Source organism: Hylobates moloch, unplaced genomic scaffold (assembly GCF_009828535.3).
Source record: "Hylobates moloch isolate HMO894 unplaced genomic scaffold, HMol_V3 SCAFFOLD_1, whole genome shotgun sequence".
In the NCBI taxonomy this organism is placed as follows: domain Eukaryota; kingdom Metazoa; phylum Chordata; class Mammalia; order Primates; family Hylobatidae; genus Hylobates; species Hylobates moloch.
The window spans coordinates 184,110,605-184,128,419 of record NW_026652276.1 but is presented as its reverse complement, the minus strand read 5'-3'; the positions used below and the strand labels follow the sequence as shown (position 1 = coordinate 184,128,419).

General features: G+C 43.3%; 1 protein-coding gene across 1 annotated transcript in view; it reads left to right on the top strand.

The window, feature by feature from the left end:
* SLC26A5 (solute carrier family 26 member 5) overlaps window positions 1-17,815 on the top strand; it is a 44,285-nt gene that overhangs the window by 14,847 nt on the left and 11,623 nt on the right. The window contains exons 7-12 of the mRNA XM_032761289.2: window positions 5,587-5,669; window positions 10,619-10,766; window positions 11,940-12,053; window positions 13,171-13,248; window positions 14,243-14,338; window positions 14,553-14,659. Of these exons, the coding sequence (XP_032617180.1) occupies window positions 5,587-5,669; window positions 10,619-10,766; window positions 11,940-12,053; window positions 13,171-13,248; window positions 14,243-14,338; window positions 14,553-14,659 (626 nt within the window). The remainder of the gene's footprint in view (window positions 1-5,586; window positions 5,670-10,618; window positions 10,767-11,939; window positions 12,054-13,170; window positions 13,249-14,242; window positions 14,339-14,552; window positions 14,660-17,815) is intronic.

Genomic DNA, 17,815 nt, shown 5'->3' with positions numbered 1-17,815 from the left:
GTTAGGTCCACACACTTTAATAATATTTATGATTAACAACTTGGTAGTTGTTTATAAAAATATGCACATAAATTGGAATAAAAATATTTTATTATGTTCTTAAGTAACCACAATTATTTAATCATGGAATGCGTATGCCTGATGGGAACTGCACAGATCCTCAAACCTCTGAATCAAAAAGGACACTGCTACCCTCATTTCCTGTTCACATGAATATGTATGTGGTTCCTGCTTTTTCATCACAGCAACCACTGAACACCCAGCTTTGCAAAGATATGGCATTATTGAAAGGAACAGTGTTCAAACTGTGAACCACTGCCAACTAGAAGTTTGCACAGGGCCCAAAAGATGTCACTGTTTCACTGGGGACCTTTTAATATCCAAAGTGTCCCATAGAGTGCCCTTGGCACCCTGGGACTTGTTTGCACATGTGTGGGAGCCTCAAGGATAAGAAATGAAGAGTAGGCTAGGTGTGGTGACTCCACATCTGTAATCCCAGCACTTTGGGAGGCCAAGATGGGCAGATCACTTGAGGCCAGGAGTTCGAGGCCAGCCTGGCCAACATGGTGAAACCCTGTCTCTACTAAAAATACAAAAAATTAGATGTGGTGAAATGCACCTGTAATACCAGCTACTTGGGAGACTGAGGCATGAGAATTGCTTGAACCTGGAAGGCAGAGGTTGCAGTGAGCCAAGATCATACCTCTGCACTCCAGCCTGGGTGACAAAGCAAGATTCTGTCTCAAAAGAAATGAAGAGTACATTTGGGGGTAAAGGGCTGGCAAGATGGCCGAATAGGAACAGCTCTGTTCTGCAGCTCCCAGTGAGATCAACACAGGAGGTGGGTGATTTCTGCATTTCCAACTGAGGAACCTGGCTCACCTCATTGGGACTGGTTAGACAATGGATGCAGCCCACAGAGGGCAAGCTGAACCAGGGTGGGGCATCACCTTACCCAGGAAGCACAAGGAGTTGGGGAACTCCCTCCCTTAGCCAAGGGAAGCTGTGAGGGACTGTGCTGTGGGAAACAGCACATTCTGGCCCAGACACTATGCTTTTCTCATGGTCTTCACGACCCGCAGACTAGGAGATTCCCCTGGGTGCCTACACCACCAAGATTCCCTTGGGTTTCAAGCACAAAACTGGGCAGCTATTTGGGCAGACACTGAGCTAGCTGCAGGAGTTATTTTTCATACCCCAGTGGTGCCTGGAACACCAGTGAGACAGAGCCATTCACTCCCCTGGAAAGGGGGCTAAAGGCAGGGAGCCAAGTGGTCTAGCTCAGCAGATCCCACCCCCACAGAGCCCAGAAAGCTAAGCTCCATTGACTTGAAATTCTCACTGCCAGCACAGCAGTCTGAAGTCAACCTAGGATGCTTGAGCTTGGTGGGGGGAGGGGCGTCTGCCATTACTGAGGCTTGAGTAGGCGGTTTTCCCCTCACAGTGTAAACAAAGCCACCTGGAAGGTCCAACTGGGCAGATCCCACCGCAGCTCAGCAAAGCTGCTGTGGCCAGACTACTTCTCTAGATTGCTCCTCTCTGGGCAGGGCATCTCTGAAAGAAAGGCAGCAGCCACAATCAGGGGCTTATAGATAAAACTCCCATCTCCCTGGGAGAGAGAACCTGGGGGAAGGGGCAGCTGTGGGTGCAGCTTCAGCAAACTTACACATTCCTGTCTGCCAGCTCTGAAGAGAGCACCAGATCTCCTAGCACAGCATTCGAGCTCTGCTAAGGGTCAGACTGCCTTCTCAAGTGGGTCCCTGACCCCCATAACTCCTGACTGGGAGACACCTCCCAGTAGAGGCCAAAGACACCTCATGCAGGAGATCTCTGGCTGGCATCTGGCGGGTGCCCCTCTGGGACAAAGCTTCTGGAGGAAGGAACAGGTAGCAATCACTGCTGTTCTGCAGCCTTCGCTGGTGATACCCAGGCAAACAGGGTCTGGAGTGGACGTCAGCAAACTCCAGCACACCTGTAGCAGAGGAGCCTGACTGTTAGAAGGAAAACTAACAAAACAGAAAGGAATAGCATCAACATCAACAGAAAGGATGTCCACACAAAAACCCCATCCGAAGGTCACCAACAGCAAAGACTAAAGGTAGATAAATCCATGAAGATGAGGAAAAACCACTGCAAAAAGCTGAAAATTCCAAAAGCCAGAACACCTCTTCTCCTTCAAAGGATCACAACTCCTCGCCAGCAAGGGAACAAAACTGGATGGAGAATGAGTTTGACGAATGGACAGAAGTAAGCTTCAGAAGGTGGGTGATAGCAAACTCCTCTGAGCTAAAGGAACATATTCTAATCCAATGCAAGGAAGCTAAGAACCTTGAAAAAAGGTTAGAGGAATTGCTAACTAGAATAACCAGTTTAGAGAAGAACATAAATGACTTGATGGAGCTGAAAAACACAGCACAAGAATTTCATGAAGCATACACAAGTATAAATAGCCAAATCAATCAAGCAGAAGAAAGGGTGTCAGAGATTGAAGATCAGCTTAATGAAATACAGCTTAAAGACAAGATTAGAGGGGAAAAAAAAGAATGGAAAGGAATGAACAAAGCCTCCAGGAAATATGGGACTATGTGAAAAGACCAAACCTACGTTTGATTGGTGTACCTGAAAGTGACGGGGAGAATGGAACCAAGCTGGAAAACACTCTGCAGGACATTATCCAGGAGAATTTCCCCAACCTAGCAAGACAGGCCAACAGTCAAATTCAGGAAATACAGAGAATACCACTAAGATACTCCTCAAGAAGAGCAACCCCAAGACACATAATCATCAGATTCACCAAGGTTGAAATGAAGGAAAAAATGTTATGATAAGGGCAGCCAGAGAGAAAGGTCAGGTTACCCACAAAGGGAACCCCATCAGACTAACAGCTGATCTCTCGGCAGAAACTCTACAAGCCAGAAGAGAGTGGGGGCCAATATTCAACATTCTTAAAGAAAAGAATTTTCAAACCAGAATTTCACATCCAGCCAAACTAAGCTTCATAAGCGAAGGATAAATGAAATCCTTTACAGGCAAGTAAATGCTGAGAGATTTTGTCACCACCAGGCCTGCCTTATAAGAGCTCCTGAGGAAGCACTAAATGTGGAAAGGAAAACCCGGTACCAGCCACTGCAAAAACAAACCAAAATGTAAAAAGCATCGATACTGTGAAGAAACTGCATCAGCTAATGGGCAAAATAACCAGCTAGCATCATAATGACAGGATCAAATTCACACATAACAATTTGTTTTTTTTTTTTTTTTTTTTGAGACAAAGTCTTGCTCTTGTCCCCTAGGCTGGAGTGCAATGGCACGATCTCGGTTCACTGCAACCTCCGCTTCCCGGGTTCAAGCAATTCTGCTTCAGCCTCCTGAGTAGCTGGGATTACAGGTGCCTGCCATCATGCCCAGCTAAGTTTTGTATTTTTAGCAGAGGCTGGGTTTCACCATGTTTGCCAGGCTGGTCTCAAACTCCTGACCTCAGGTGATCTGCCTGTCTCAGCCTCCCAAAGTGCTGGGATTATAGGCATGAGCCACCACACCTGGCCCACACATAACAATATTAACCTTAAATGTGTTTGTTGCAGCACTATTCACAATAGCAAAGACTTGGAACCAACCCAAATGCCCATCAATGATAGACTGGATTAAGAAAATGTGGCACATATACACCATGGAATACTATGCAACCATAAAAAATGATGAGTTCATGTCCTTTGCAGGGACATAGATGAAGCTGGAAACCATCATTCTCAGCAAACTAACACAGGAACAGAAAACTAAATACCACATGTTCTCACGTGCAAGTGGGAGTTGAACAATGAGAACACACGGACACAGGCAGGGGAACATCACACACTGGGGCCTGTCCATGGGTGGGGGGCATGAGGAGGGATAGCATTAGGAGAAATACCTAATGTAGATGATGGGTTGATAGGTGCAGCAAACCACCATGGTACTTGTGTATGTATGTAACCTGCACGTACTGCACATGTATCCCAGAACTTAAAGTATAATAAAATAAATTTAAAAATTTTAAAAAGATATGAAGAGTATAGGTGTCTGATCTAAATTATAGCAACAAGTTCTAGCTATGAAAACAACTGGCTGGCGTAGCTCACAAGGAAGCAATACCTTCAAACCTTCTCTTTTCCTCAGTCTTGTCTACATGGCATTAGTACCTTTTAACAGGCAAAACAAAATATATCTCTAACAGTTTCAAAACCTCTTCTCTCACTAGGGGTAGGCACAGAGTTCCCGTTTTGACTTGGAGTACAGCAAGAGGTTCTGAGCACCTTTGCCTGGGAAAGAAGTCAGGCAAGCCCCAATTATGAAGTAAATGACACAGCTTGCCTCTCCTGCTTTGGGTTACTAATTCTGTTTCCCAGATTCCCTTTAAAGACTCTTCCATGTTTCCCAGGGGAATGGTTTCCCAGAATTCTAGAAAGTTTAGGGACAGCATCTTTATGACTCCCTTTAAGTGTCAAATTTGTTTTTTATTATAAAAATATTTTTTGAGTTTTGCATTCAATTTTATAATACATCTATTTGTCTTGATAAGAAAACAATGGTTTAAATTACTTACCACTGTATAAAATTACAGCTCCAGGAGCTTGAGCCATATATAGTTTGTGGATTTGAATATTCTAGGCACTCCTCTAGTTAGAGATGCACAAAAAATGCAATTAAGGGTGATGAAAATAATTGTCATCAACAGAAAAGGATCCTTCCATCAAAAGAGCCAGAATCACCCATGCCCCTGGTCTCCCAGGCTGCTGTTTCTGATAATAAGCTTACCTTATTATTTGTTTCCTGCAGTGACCCACCTCAGGAGGGGCTGGCTTCCTTCCCTGGCCAGCTCTAATTTCTTCTCTGTTGGGTAACTCACTCAGAAAGCTCTACAGGCAATAGTTCCTGGGCATGGAGCAAATTGCTATCTCACCTTTTGTTACGTTTCTCTTGTAACTCATTAGGGATTGTACTTTACACCCCAAGTAAATCTATGCCCTGCCAATCCAGGATGGGATTATGTAAAGTGACCCTCTGTTTGATGTACAGTTCTACCCTGACTTTGTAGCTGAAATGGGAGGAGACAGCTATGGGTTGCTGCTGGGTCCCTATCACCACACTTGGGGCTGCTGTCCCAGAAACAGGATCACCAGGAGGATTCTAAATCCAGACGTACATTTTGTAATCATACAGTGTCATTGTACCACCCTCGAAGTACAGAGTTAAATATCCTTTATTCATAACATTGTGGCCAGAGACTCATTTCACCACCCTAAAGTTAAGGTCAACGTTTGAAAGCCTTTATGGCCTTTTTCTGTAGCAGTCAACTAGACAGACACCTTAGAGTAGAAAAGGACAAAGCATGAAGAAAATTCCAGGTCATAAACTGTAGAGTTCATTTTAATTATATGGGGTAGGGTCATTAAGAGAAGTAAGAATTGTTGAAGCTAATGGTAAATCTTTTTAAATCTGAATGTTAAAAGTGAGAATAGATTTGACTTGACTAACATATTTGAAGCTGATTTTTGCAGTATTTGAACATTCATCTTTAAAGGTGCATTTGGATTTGTGTCTTTTTAGGTCGTAATGGGAACTGGCATTTCAGCTGGGTTTAACTTGAAAGAATCATACAATGTGGATGTCGTTGGAACACTTCCTCTAGGGTAGGAAAGTAGTTTTAAGTAACTGTGTGACTGAAATAATCGATGGATCTATTGCCTCTAACTCTTACATTAGTACTCTTGCAATGAAAAATAATCTTTTTTCTATACATCAAACAGCTGAGGGCTTTAGGGGGGTTGGGTGCATTTTATTTTTATTTTTATTTTAGTAAAAAACACATAACAAATTTTTGTCTTAACTTTTTTTTTTTTGAGACAAAGTCTCACTCTGTCGCCTAGGCTGGAGTGCAGTGGCACTGTCTTGGCTCACTGCAACCTCTGTCTCCCAGGTTGAAGCGATTCTGCTGCCTCAGCCTCCCAAATAGCTGGGATTACAGGCGTATGCTACCACACCTGGCTAATTTTTTTTTTTTTTTTTTTGAGATGGAGTCTCACTCCGTCCCCCAGGCTGGATTGCAGTGGCGCGATCTTGGCTCACTGCAAGCTCCGCCTCCTGGGTTCATGCCATTCTCCTGCCTCAGCCTCCCGAGCAGCTGGGACTGCGGGTGCCCGCCACCACGCCCGGCTAATTTTTTGTATTTTTAATAGAGACAGGGTTTCACTGTGTTAGCCAGGTTGGTCTCAATTTCCTGACCTCGTGATCCTCCCACCTTGGCCTCCCAAAGTGCTGGGATTACAGGCATGAGCCACTGCACCCGGCTAATTTTTGTGTTTTTAGTAGAGACAGGGTTTCTCCATGTTGGCCAGGCTGGTCTCAAACTCCTGACCTCAGATGATCCGCCCGCCTCAGCTTCCCAAAGTGCTGGAGTGCTGGGATTACAGGTGTGAGCCACTGTGCCTGGCTTTTTTTTTTTTTTTTTTTTTGAGACCGAGTCTCACTCTGTTGCCCAGGCTAGAGTGCAATGGCACAATCTCGGCTCACTGCAACCTCTGCCTCTGAGGTTCAAGTGATTCTCCTGCCTGAGCCTCCTGAGTAACTGGGATTACAGGTGTGTGCCACCACACCCGACTAATTTTTGTATTTTTAGTAGAGACAGGGTTTCACCATGTTGGCCAGGCTGGTCTCAAACTCCTGACCTCAGGTGATCCACCCACCTCGGCCTCCCAAAGTGCTGGGATTATAGGCATGAGCCACCATGCCCAGCCAATCTTAATCATTTTTAAGTGTACAGTTCAGTAGTATTAAATATATTCCCATTATTGTAAAACAGATCTCCAGGACTTTTTCACCTTGCAAATCTGTAACTCTATACCCCTTAAACAAGAGCTTCCTCTTTTCTTCTTACCCCAGCCTCTAGTAACTGCCATTCATCTTTCTGTTTTTATGAATTTGACTTCTTTAGATGCCTCATGTAAGTGGAATCATACAGCATTTGTCTTTTTGTGACTGGCGTATTTCACTTAGCATAATGTCTTCAGAGTTTGTCTATATTGTAGCATATGACAATATTTTCTTCCCTTTTTGAGGCTGAGTAATATTCCATTGTGGATATATACTGTATTTTATTTCTCCATGCATCCATTGATGAGCATGTGGGTTGCCTTTACCTCTTGGCTATTTGAATAGTACAGCTGTGGATATGGGTGTGCAAATATGTCTTTGAGACCTTTCTTTCAGTTCTTTTGGATATATACCTGTAAGTGGGATTGCTGGATCTATTTTTACTTTTTTGAAAGGCTTTCATACTGTTTCCCGTAGCAGTTATGCCATTTTACAATCCCACCAATAGCGGCAAGTGGTTTTCTGTTTTCTTTTGTTTTCCTAAATTTAATAGTTTTAAAAATCTCTCCTTGAGTGACATGGGATTTAAGAGCAAAACAGCCTAAATCCTAGCCTGCCACGTACTAGCTGTGTGATCTTAAGCAGGCCACTTATCCTCTCAAAGCCTCCATTTCCTCACCTGCCAGGTGGGCATGGTAATTAATACTTATCTTGAGGGCAGTTGTGAGGGCTACAGGAGATAATGCATGGAAGGCAGTGAGTGAACGCCTGAACACACAGCAAGCATTCAAGTCATGTTAAATACTTACTAGTAATGGGTTCTAAGGCTGTTATTTCAATTAGTTTTTAGTTTCTAATCATGTTACTTCTTTGCTTCATCTATATTATCTAACTGTACATTTTTAAAACATATTATTGGCCAGGTGTGGTGGCAGACGCCTATAATCCCAGCACTTTAGGAGGCTGAGGCGGGCAGATCACGAGGTCAGGAGTTCCAGACCAGCCTGGCAAACATAGTGAAACCCCATCTCTAGTAAAAATACAAAAATTAGCTGGGCATGGTGGTGGGTGCCTGAAATCCCACTATTGGAAGGCTGAGGAGGAGAATTGCTTGAAACCAGAAGGCGGAGGTTGCAGTGAGCCAAGATCATGCCATGGCACTCTAACCTGGGCAACAAGAGTGAAATACCATCTCAAAAAAAAAAAAAAAATATATATATATACACACACACACACACACATGTATATGTGTATATATATACATATATATGTATATGTGTATATATATACATATATGTATATGTGTATATATATACATATATGTATATGTGTATATATGTATGTTAAAATCTACTTGTCACTATAATTTCTACTTAATACCTTCTTTTCCCTATTGCATTGTACTCAAACATACTGCTTTCCTTCTGTATGTGACAGCTTAACTTAAAAAAAAAAAAAAAAAGACCTTACATTTCTGGAAATTGGCTACCCAGAGGAGACCTTATCTTTCTGGAACATTGCCCAAAACCAAGTAGGTAACGAATACCTGCCTACCTATCTACATACAATCATAGCATTTCAGTTACCTGTGAGTCTTATGGCTCCACTGATAACAGGCTACCCCAAAACAGTGACTTAAAACAGCCACCATTAATTTGCTCATAATTCTTTAGTCTAGGTTAGGCTTAGTTGGATGGTTCTTTGTTAGGTCTCACTTGGGGTTTGTTATGCATCTGCAGATGTCTGCAGGTGTGACTAGTGTTGGAGGATCCAAGAGGGCTTCACTCACGTGTCTGACACCTCATCTGGAGTGAGTGGAACGGTGAGGGCTGGCGGGCATCTTCTCCACATGTGGTATCTCCAGCAGCATTGCCAGACCTCTTTATGTGGTGGCTCAGAGCAATAGGAAAGAAAAGCAGAGAATTTACCAGACTTCTTAAGGCACTCATACAGCATCACTTCCGCCACATTCTGTTGCTCAAAGCACATCACGAGGCCAGCCCAAATATAGCTGGAGGGGAAACAGATTCCACATCTAGATTTGGGGAGTGACATGCACATACAAGTATGGGAGGAATGACTGGTGGCCTATTTGGGAGCAAACTACCATGCTTCTATATACACATACCTACACATATAAATGCATCTGCTGTAGACAAGCAGGTTCTTCATGGTTTTGTTGTACTTGGTAGATGAGCAGTGCATTTTACAGTGCCCAGAAAGTGACAGTTGACTATTAAAGATCCCAATCATAGCACTATATCCTGTTTTCTTGTTCGTCTGTTTGTTTACTTTCCTTAACTTGTTCCAAAATGTGTCCTTTTCTTATATTCTTACTCCCTTAGGCCCAAACCTGCTGCTAGGCCTTCCCTCTTAGTTCATGCCTGTGCAGCAAAGAGCAGGGAAAGACAACAGGTTTTATAGTCAGACCCCCCAGGTTTGACTCCCTGCTACAGTTTGGGAAAATCACTTAACATCTGTCAAAATCCATTTTTTCACCTATAAATTGGGATAATAGTAGAACCTATGTAATGGGAGTGCTGTGAGGGAAAATGAGACGACTTATGTAAAGCATGTAGCAGGTAAACTCACCTTAACAGACATTAGGTTCCTTTCCTTTTCTTCCTCTGTTTCCTTACTTCATGATGTGAAACATCCCTTCCATCACTGTGCTATGACATAGTAAGAGAAATAGCTGTGGCTAAGCAGGTTCTTCATGGTTTTGTTGTACTTGGTAGATGAGCTGCTTGTCCTTGGACAAGTTGCTGAACCTCACTATGCCTCATTTTATTCATCTGTAAAATGGGAATTATAATGGTGCCTAGTTCACAGGGCCATTGAAAACAATTAGATGAGCACAGAACCTGGCACAGAGAAGGGGACATAATAAATATAGTAATAATAAATAATAAATAATTATTAGTGTCAGTTATCAGTTAATAATAAATAATTATTAGTATCAGTTAAGTTATTGTTATTATTGTTTAGCCCAATGCCTTGAATTGGAGGAGAATGTCTGAAAATCCCTATTGCCCCTTCTCCCATAACATTCTAGGGAATCCCTATTCTGTTTCTTTAGGATAAGGATCCCAGACTACAAGTATGTACCACAAAAGCTGGGTTCTCCATTGTGGGATTCCAGGAGTCACACTTTTATCTCCTCCAGATTCGCAAGATTCCAGGTGACACCCAAGGAGTATAGCCTTCTGCTGCTCCTTTCCCATGTTACAAACTCAGCTAATGGGATTAAAAAACACACACACACACACACAGGAAGAGGTAGCAGACTCCGAGTCTTTACATCAGATGACAGGGGGGAGAAGTATGTGGTGCCTAGCATTGCCAGGACATTAATTCTCCTCTAAGGTAGCCCTTAGGCTACTCTCCTACCCACTCCAAGACTTGGGTTCAGATGCCTGGTGGCATCTGAGCACTTTGCTGACCCTCTCTTCTTCCTGGTTTCTGTGTCTTACTTACACTTGCCATCAGGGTGCCATGAGATATGAGGTTACTCCTTTTATAAATAAAACGGCATCTGATCTCTTCTGATAACCCATCCAGGTAGAAAGCTGCACTTTGCAGTTTGAGCCTGAAAAGAACCTCTCTGTGTCAAGGAGGGCCCTCCTTTTTGCCAGCCAGAGCAAATAAGTATCCAAGCATTGATTACTTCATTTGCCCATAATGCCCCCCTAAAATGCTTCCCTGCGCAGGGTTTTTTTTCTTTTCCCTTGTGGTCACAACACAAGTTAAAGTCAGCTTGACTTTTCAGGCTGCTACCTCCAGCCAATCCGGACACCAGCCTCTTCCACCTTGTGTACGTAGATGCCATTGCCATAGCCATCGTTGGATTTTCAGTGACCATCTCCATGGCCAAGACCTTAGCAAATAAACATGGCTACCAGGTTGACGGCAATCAGGTAAAGATAATCAGTTTCCTGCAGATGTTTCGTAGCAGTACATTGAAGGTTTGGCTCACGCCTGTAATCCCAGCACTTTGGGAGGCCAAGGCAGGTGGATCATGAGGTCAGGAGATCGAGACCATCCTGGCTAACATGATGAAACTCCGTCTCTACTGAAAATACAGAAAATTAGCCGGGCGTGGTGGCGGGCGCCTGTAGTCCTAACTACTCAGGAGGCTGAGGCAGGAGAATGGCGTGAACCCGGGAGGCAGAGCTTGCAGTGAGCCAAGGTCGCGCCACTGCACTCCAGCCTGGGCGACAGAGCGAGACTCCGCCTCAAAAAAAAAAAAAAATCACCAAGGTCGGTTATGGAAGGCACAAGAACTAATCTATCTTGGTAGAAAAACTTTTTATACTGGTGATTGATGTATCTGAAGCAGGTATTTATTCAATCTGCAATGTTATTCCTATTTTTAAAGCTCGCAGCTTAGGATTAAATGTTATTCCAGGCATTTTTGCTCCCCAGGAAGGTTTATCTTTATTCATTAAACGTTGGGTGTATGATTCATCACTAACTCCACAATATTCTCTTTGTCACCTACTTTTATAACACAGCCACAGATAAGGTATTTAATCCAAACACTGTGACCTATAATGTTGACATAACAATGTCTATTTCAATACCTTATGTATTCTAAGGAGAAACTAGATGCTTCACATTCGTCTGAGATGCAGTTGTCAAACTAGAAACACCCAAAGTAACCTAAGAACAGGACTCACTTGCTCCAGGAAGACACTGGCATGTACTCATTTGTGAGCAATAGCCCAGGCATTAAAAAGATGTCAAGAGTCCTATACAACAATAACTTTCTCTTCAGCAGTAAAAATAGTTTATCCCTTTTAGTGCAGTTTTCTTCTTAAGCTTTATTTGTGTAGAGGGTGTGTTTGGAAAGAAGGAGGCTGAGCAGGGAGCCCAGCGTTTATCTCCGACAAAAATTCAAAGTGTTGCCCCCACCAACTATAAAATATGCCATAATTCCTATTTTGAACTCATGCTAAACAAATTCTTACGTCTGAAAGGAAAATGAAGAGATAGGCTGTAGTGCTGACAATGTGTATTAAATGGGCTATTATGCTTTTTTTCCTGAAGAATGACCTATGTCTTTTGTGTTTTGTTTCTATATGGGAAAGGAGCTCATTGCCCTGGGACTGTGCAATTCCATTGGCTCACTCTTCCAGACCTTTTCAATTTCATGCTCCTTGTCTCGAAGCCTTGTTCAGGAGGGAACCGGTGGGAAGACACAGGTGTGTATACAACAGGCCTCTAAGACCTGACAATATGGGTGGTAATTAAATTTTAATCTTTTGATTATATTCTGAACCCAAACAAAGCTACTCTGCCTGCAGATCCATGCTCCAGTGAGCTGTATAGTGAATCAGAGGAAGGCATGATTGGTTGAAGTGAATCACAAGAAACTGAATCTATAGGAAAGAGCTATATTCTCCAGTTAAATTGGAAAGTTATGCAACACTCAGCTACCAGTAAACCTCAAAGTTCAGACATGGGATGTTGTCATGAAAGCCTGAGACTGAGTGTGGGCAGTATGCCAGCACCATCCAGTAGAACTTTCTGCAATGATGGAAATGTTCAATATCTGCATTGTCCAATACGGCAGCCACTAGCAACATGTGGCTCTTGAGCACTTGAAATGTGATTAGTTCGACCAAGACCTGACTTTTAATTTTTACAAATGTAAATGGCCGGCTGGGCATGGTGGCTCACGCCTGTAATCACAGCACTTTGGGAGGCCAAGGTGGGCGGATCACGAGGTCAAGAGATCGAGACCATCCTGACCAACGTAGTGAACACTATCTCTACTAAAAATACAAAAATTAGCTGGGCATGGTGGCAGGTGCCTGTAGTCCCAGCTACTTGGGAGGCTGAGGCAGGAGAATCGCTTGAACCCAGGAGGCAGAGGTTGCGGTGAGCCGAGGTCGCGCCACTGCACTCCATCCTGGCGACAGAGTGAGACTCTGTCTCAAAAAAAAAAAAAAAAAAAAAAGGAAATGGCCACATGTGGCTACTGGCTCCCATATTGGACAGCAGACACTTATCTGAACTCTTCTGGTGGCCCTTGTAGGTCTCAGGTTGGCACCAGACATCTTTCCTCCACCTCTGGGAAGGGCATTTTAATTAGGATATTACAGCATTTCAGCTTCCATTTAAAAGCCATAAGAAGAACCAAAATTTCAGAGAGGAAGTGTGATGGAGCTATAGGTTATGTAGTGGTTTAGTTGACTTATTTGAATCCATATTTTCTTGATCTTCCCATAGTAATTATCAAAAGAATAAAACCAACTTATGCCCTGCCTCTTATTCAAGTCTCCTAAAAGCACCTTCCATGTGTCTTCTCTCATTCAGCTTGCAGGTTGTTTGGCCTCATTAATGATTCTGCTGGTCATATTAGCAACTGGATTCCTCTTTGAATCATTGCCCCAGGTGTGTGTAATGTGGACTTGGGTGAAGTTTTTTTCATGTGTAGAGATTTTGCTATTTTATTTGTTTATGTTTTTATGGCTATATTAGGGTTATTTACTGTAACCCTCACAAGACGGTATGAGAAAGGCCCAAGGCTAGGACCAAGATCCTGCTCTATAACCTACTGACAGCTGCCTGCAGGACCTGGGGAAAGCCATCTTAACTCCTCTGAGTCTCGGTTTCCTTATCTGCAAAGTTGGGGTTTGGACTGGCTGATCTTGAATGTCCCTTCTCTCTTTGACCTTCTATGACCTTATACTATCATAAAAAATCTGAGATGGCCTACACTCATAAGATATTTACATGATGATATATTTAATCTAGTAGAGATCAGGAACCATAGGGAGTAGAGAAGATCATAATGTAGAAAGACCATAGGTGAAGTAATTCCTTGAGTACCAATTTTAATTCTGAACCTCTTGGCCACCATGCAGGTTTGCTATTAGGATATAAGACTGATTTCCGGCTGGGTGCGGTGGCTCATGCCTGTAACTGGCACTTTGGGAGGCCGAGGCAGGCGGGTCACCTGTGGATAGGAGTTCGAGACCAGCCTGACCAACATGGTGAAACCCCATCTCTACTAGAAATACAAAAATTAACTGAGTGTGGTGGCACACACCTGTAGTCTCAGCTACTCTACTCGGAAGGCTGAGGCAGGAGAATTGCTTGAACCTGGGAGGCAGAGGTTGCAGTGAGCCAAGATTGCGCTGCTGCACTCCAGCCTGGGCGACAGAGCAAGACTTCATCTCAAAAAACAAAAACAAAAAAAAACGATTTTCCAAGGCCCCTTTTAGCTAACCAGGTCCTTAAAATCCAGGTGTTCATGGCTTCAAAGCTACCATCAGTGTCACATAGGAAGTGAGTAGGGAGAAGGCATGGGGAGGACAGTGAGGAACCAGCAAAGGACACTCTGTGGACACAAGAGGAGAGGCATGGGGGATGTGCTCTGTTTCAGGCTGTGCTGTCGGCCATTGTGATTGTCAACCTGAAGGGAATGTTTATGCAGTTCTCAGATCTCCCCTTTTTCTGGAGAACCAGCAAAATAGAGCTGGTAAGTAACAAAGGTGATGGCTCTGTTAATATGTCATAGAGCAAATATGATTAGTGCTAAGAAAAATGTGAGAAAGATAAGTTAATGCAGTTGTTATATGCAGTATCCAGTTAGGCAAAGTAAAAGTAGCGTGTGTGTGTGTGCACACTTGCGTGTTTAACTCTTGTGGGATGTTTAACATGGTTCTCCATCAAGTTTTCTGTCTTTTGCTTAGACCATCTGGCTTACCACTTTTGTGTCCTCCTTGTTCCTGGGATTGGACTATGGTTTGATCACCGCCGTGATCATTGCTCTGCTGACTGTGATTTACAGAACACAGAGGTGAGTGCCCAGATTGGAATGGGTGTGAGTGTCCAGGCAGAGATGACAATGTTGACTTTAAGTGTAGACCAAAGTTTAAGCTGGTAAAAGTGGAGCCCTTTGATGATTTCTAGTTAGCGTAAGAGGGAGCTATAACACTCATGTAGCCTGTTGACTAAATGAACAAAATGCCAATTTTAAAATTCCATATAATTTTGCCAAATGCTCTTCTATGTCACAATTTATGCTCCCATCAATGGTTATGTTAAAAGAGCCTAATTTCCATCATTGTTTCTGCCATTCCCAGTCTAGTGCTATGCTGGTTTATTTACCCTCTTGCAATTTGTTTTGGCACCAAGTACTGACATGAGTTTCAATGACATGAAGCAAACTCTGACACCAAGTTACCGTATGCATTCCTTCCATTGTCCTTTCCTCCACCCTGAACCACTATCCCCTGTTATCTCTTCTCCCTAGTAGGAAGTTGAGCCCACTAGGGAAAGTATAAAATACATTAAAAAAAGATAGGATTGGGCGCAGTGGCTCACGCCTGTAATCTCAGCACTTTCAGAGGCCAAGGCAGGCAGAACACTTGAGGTCAGGAGTTCAAAACCAGCCTGGCCAACGTGGTGAAATCCATCTCCGCTAAAAATACAAAAAAAATTAGCCAGGCATGGTGGCACACACCTATAATCCCAACTACTTGGGAAGCTGAGGCAGGAGAATTGCTTAAACCCAGGAGGTGGAGGTTGCAGTAAGCCAAGATCACGCCACTACACTCCAGCCTGGGCAACAGAGCAAGACTCCATCTCAAAAAAAAGCAAAAAAAAAACCAAAAAAAAAACAAAACTGTTTATGGCTAGGCACAGTGGTTAACACCTATAATCCCAATTCCAGCACTTTGGAAGGCTGAGGTGGGAGGATCACTTGAGGCCAAGACCAGCCTGGGCAACATAGCAAAACTCCATCTCTACCAAAAAACAAACAAACAAAAAAACACCTTTTTGTGATAAATCACCATAAAGATGAAAAGGAAACATTGTCATAGAAATAGCCTGGACTGGCCAGGCACAGTGGCTCTTGCCTGGAATCCCAGCACTTTGGGAGGCCACGGCAAGTGGATCACAAGGTCAGGAGTTCGAGACCAGCCTGGCCAACATGGTGAAACCCTGTCGCTACTAAAAATACAAAAAATTAGCTGGGTATGGTGGCCTGCACCTGTAATCCCAGCTACTTAGGAGGCTGAGGCAGGAGAATCACCTGAACCTGGGAGGTGGAGGTTGCAGTGAGCCGAGGTCGTGCCATTGCACTCCAGCCTGGGCAACAAGAGCAAAACTCCATCTCAAAAAATTTTTTTAAATAATATAAAGTAAAGAAATAGCCTGGACTTTAGTCAGGTCCTGGCAGCACCTTCTGTAAGCTCTGTGATTTTGCATACCTCTCAGAGCCTGTTTCTGCATCTATGAAATGAGACTAATACTTCCTACCTCATATAGTTACAATAAGGTTTAAATGACAAGGCCTACAAACAGCCAGCCAGTGCCTGACAAGTGCCACCCACTCTACCAATGCCAGTGCCCTTCCCGCTTTAACACAGAGGAAAATAAAAATGAAGCTAGTGTGGTTTTGCGTATGGTTGCAAATCACATGAAATCTTAAAAGTTGTGACTGTGATGTGTTGAAAGGGCACTTTATGAGGATGTTGACCCCTTATCTGCAGGAGGTCAGGATGCTCGCTACCCTCAAGGGTGGGAAATGAGCATTTTCATCATCACAAATGACATAACAGAAAAATCTTAAGAATATGTGGGATTCTAAACTCAGGATAAGAATTTAACTACTTTTAATAACAAGTTCCAACCTTGTTGCCTGTATTTATCTAAAAGAAGTGTTTCCCATTTTTATGAAGAACATTATTAGTATATATAAGAGTTCTTTATTTCAGAACTTTGGTAAACATTATGGTTTTAAAATGTCTATAACTTTTGGCCGAGTGTGGTATCTCACACTTGTAATCCCAGGACTTTGGGAGGCTGAGGCAGGCAGATTACTTGAGGTCAGGAGTTCAAGACCAGCCTGGGCAACATGGCGAACCCTCATCTCTACTAAAATTATGAAAGTGAGCCAGGCGTGGTGGCGGGTGCCTGTAATCCCAGCTACTTGGGAGGCTGAGGCAGGAAAATCGCTGGAACCCAGGAGGTGGAGGTTGCAGTGAGCTGAGATTGAGCCACTGCACTCCAGCCTGGGTGACAGAGTGACACATGTCTCAAAAAAAAAAAAAAAAAAAGAAAAGAAAAAAATCTATAACTTTTAACAAGCTACAGTACAGAATTTGAGATTTTTTTGTTGGTGGTAGTGTTTTTTGTTTTCTTTACTGAATAGGATTTTATGGTATCTTATCATAAATTTTATTTATTTTTATTTACTTAGTCTTTATTTTTCTAACACTAAAGAACTCACCTGAGTTATAAAATTTTTATTGTTTGTTTTTTTTTTGAGACAGAATCTTGCTCTGTCACCCAGGCTGGAGTGCAGTGGCATGATCTCGACTCATTGCAACCTCCACCTCCTGGGTCCAGGTCTCCTGCCTCAGCCTCCTGAGTAGCTGAGACTACGGGCACGTGTCACCATGCCCAGCCAATTTTTTGTATTTTTAGTAAAGACAGAGTTTTACCGTTATCAGCCAGGATGGTTTCGATCTCCTGACCTCGCAATCTGGCTACCTCGGCCTCCTAAAGTGCTGGGATTACAGGCGTGAGGCACCGTGCCTGGCTGGTTATCATAACTTTTAAAGTCCAGCAAGTTTGTTTTTTAGTGCTCCAGTTTGGGCTGGGCGCAGTGGCTCACACCTGTAATTCAAGCACTTTGGGAGACTGAGGCAGGCGGATCATTTGAGGTCAAGTGTTTAAGACCAGCCTGGCCAACATGGTGAAACCCCATCTCTACTAAAAATACAAAAAAAAAAAAAATAGCTGTTTGTGGTGGCGCACACCTGTAATCTCAGCTACTGAATAGGCTGAGGCAGGAGAATGGCTTAAACCTAAGAAACTGAGGTTGCAGTGAGCCAAGATCACACCACTACACTCCAGCCTGGGTGAAAGAGTGAGAACCCACCACAAAAAAAAAAAAAAGCTTCAGTTTGGGCAACCTGGTAAAACCCCATCCATACCAAAAATA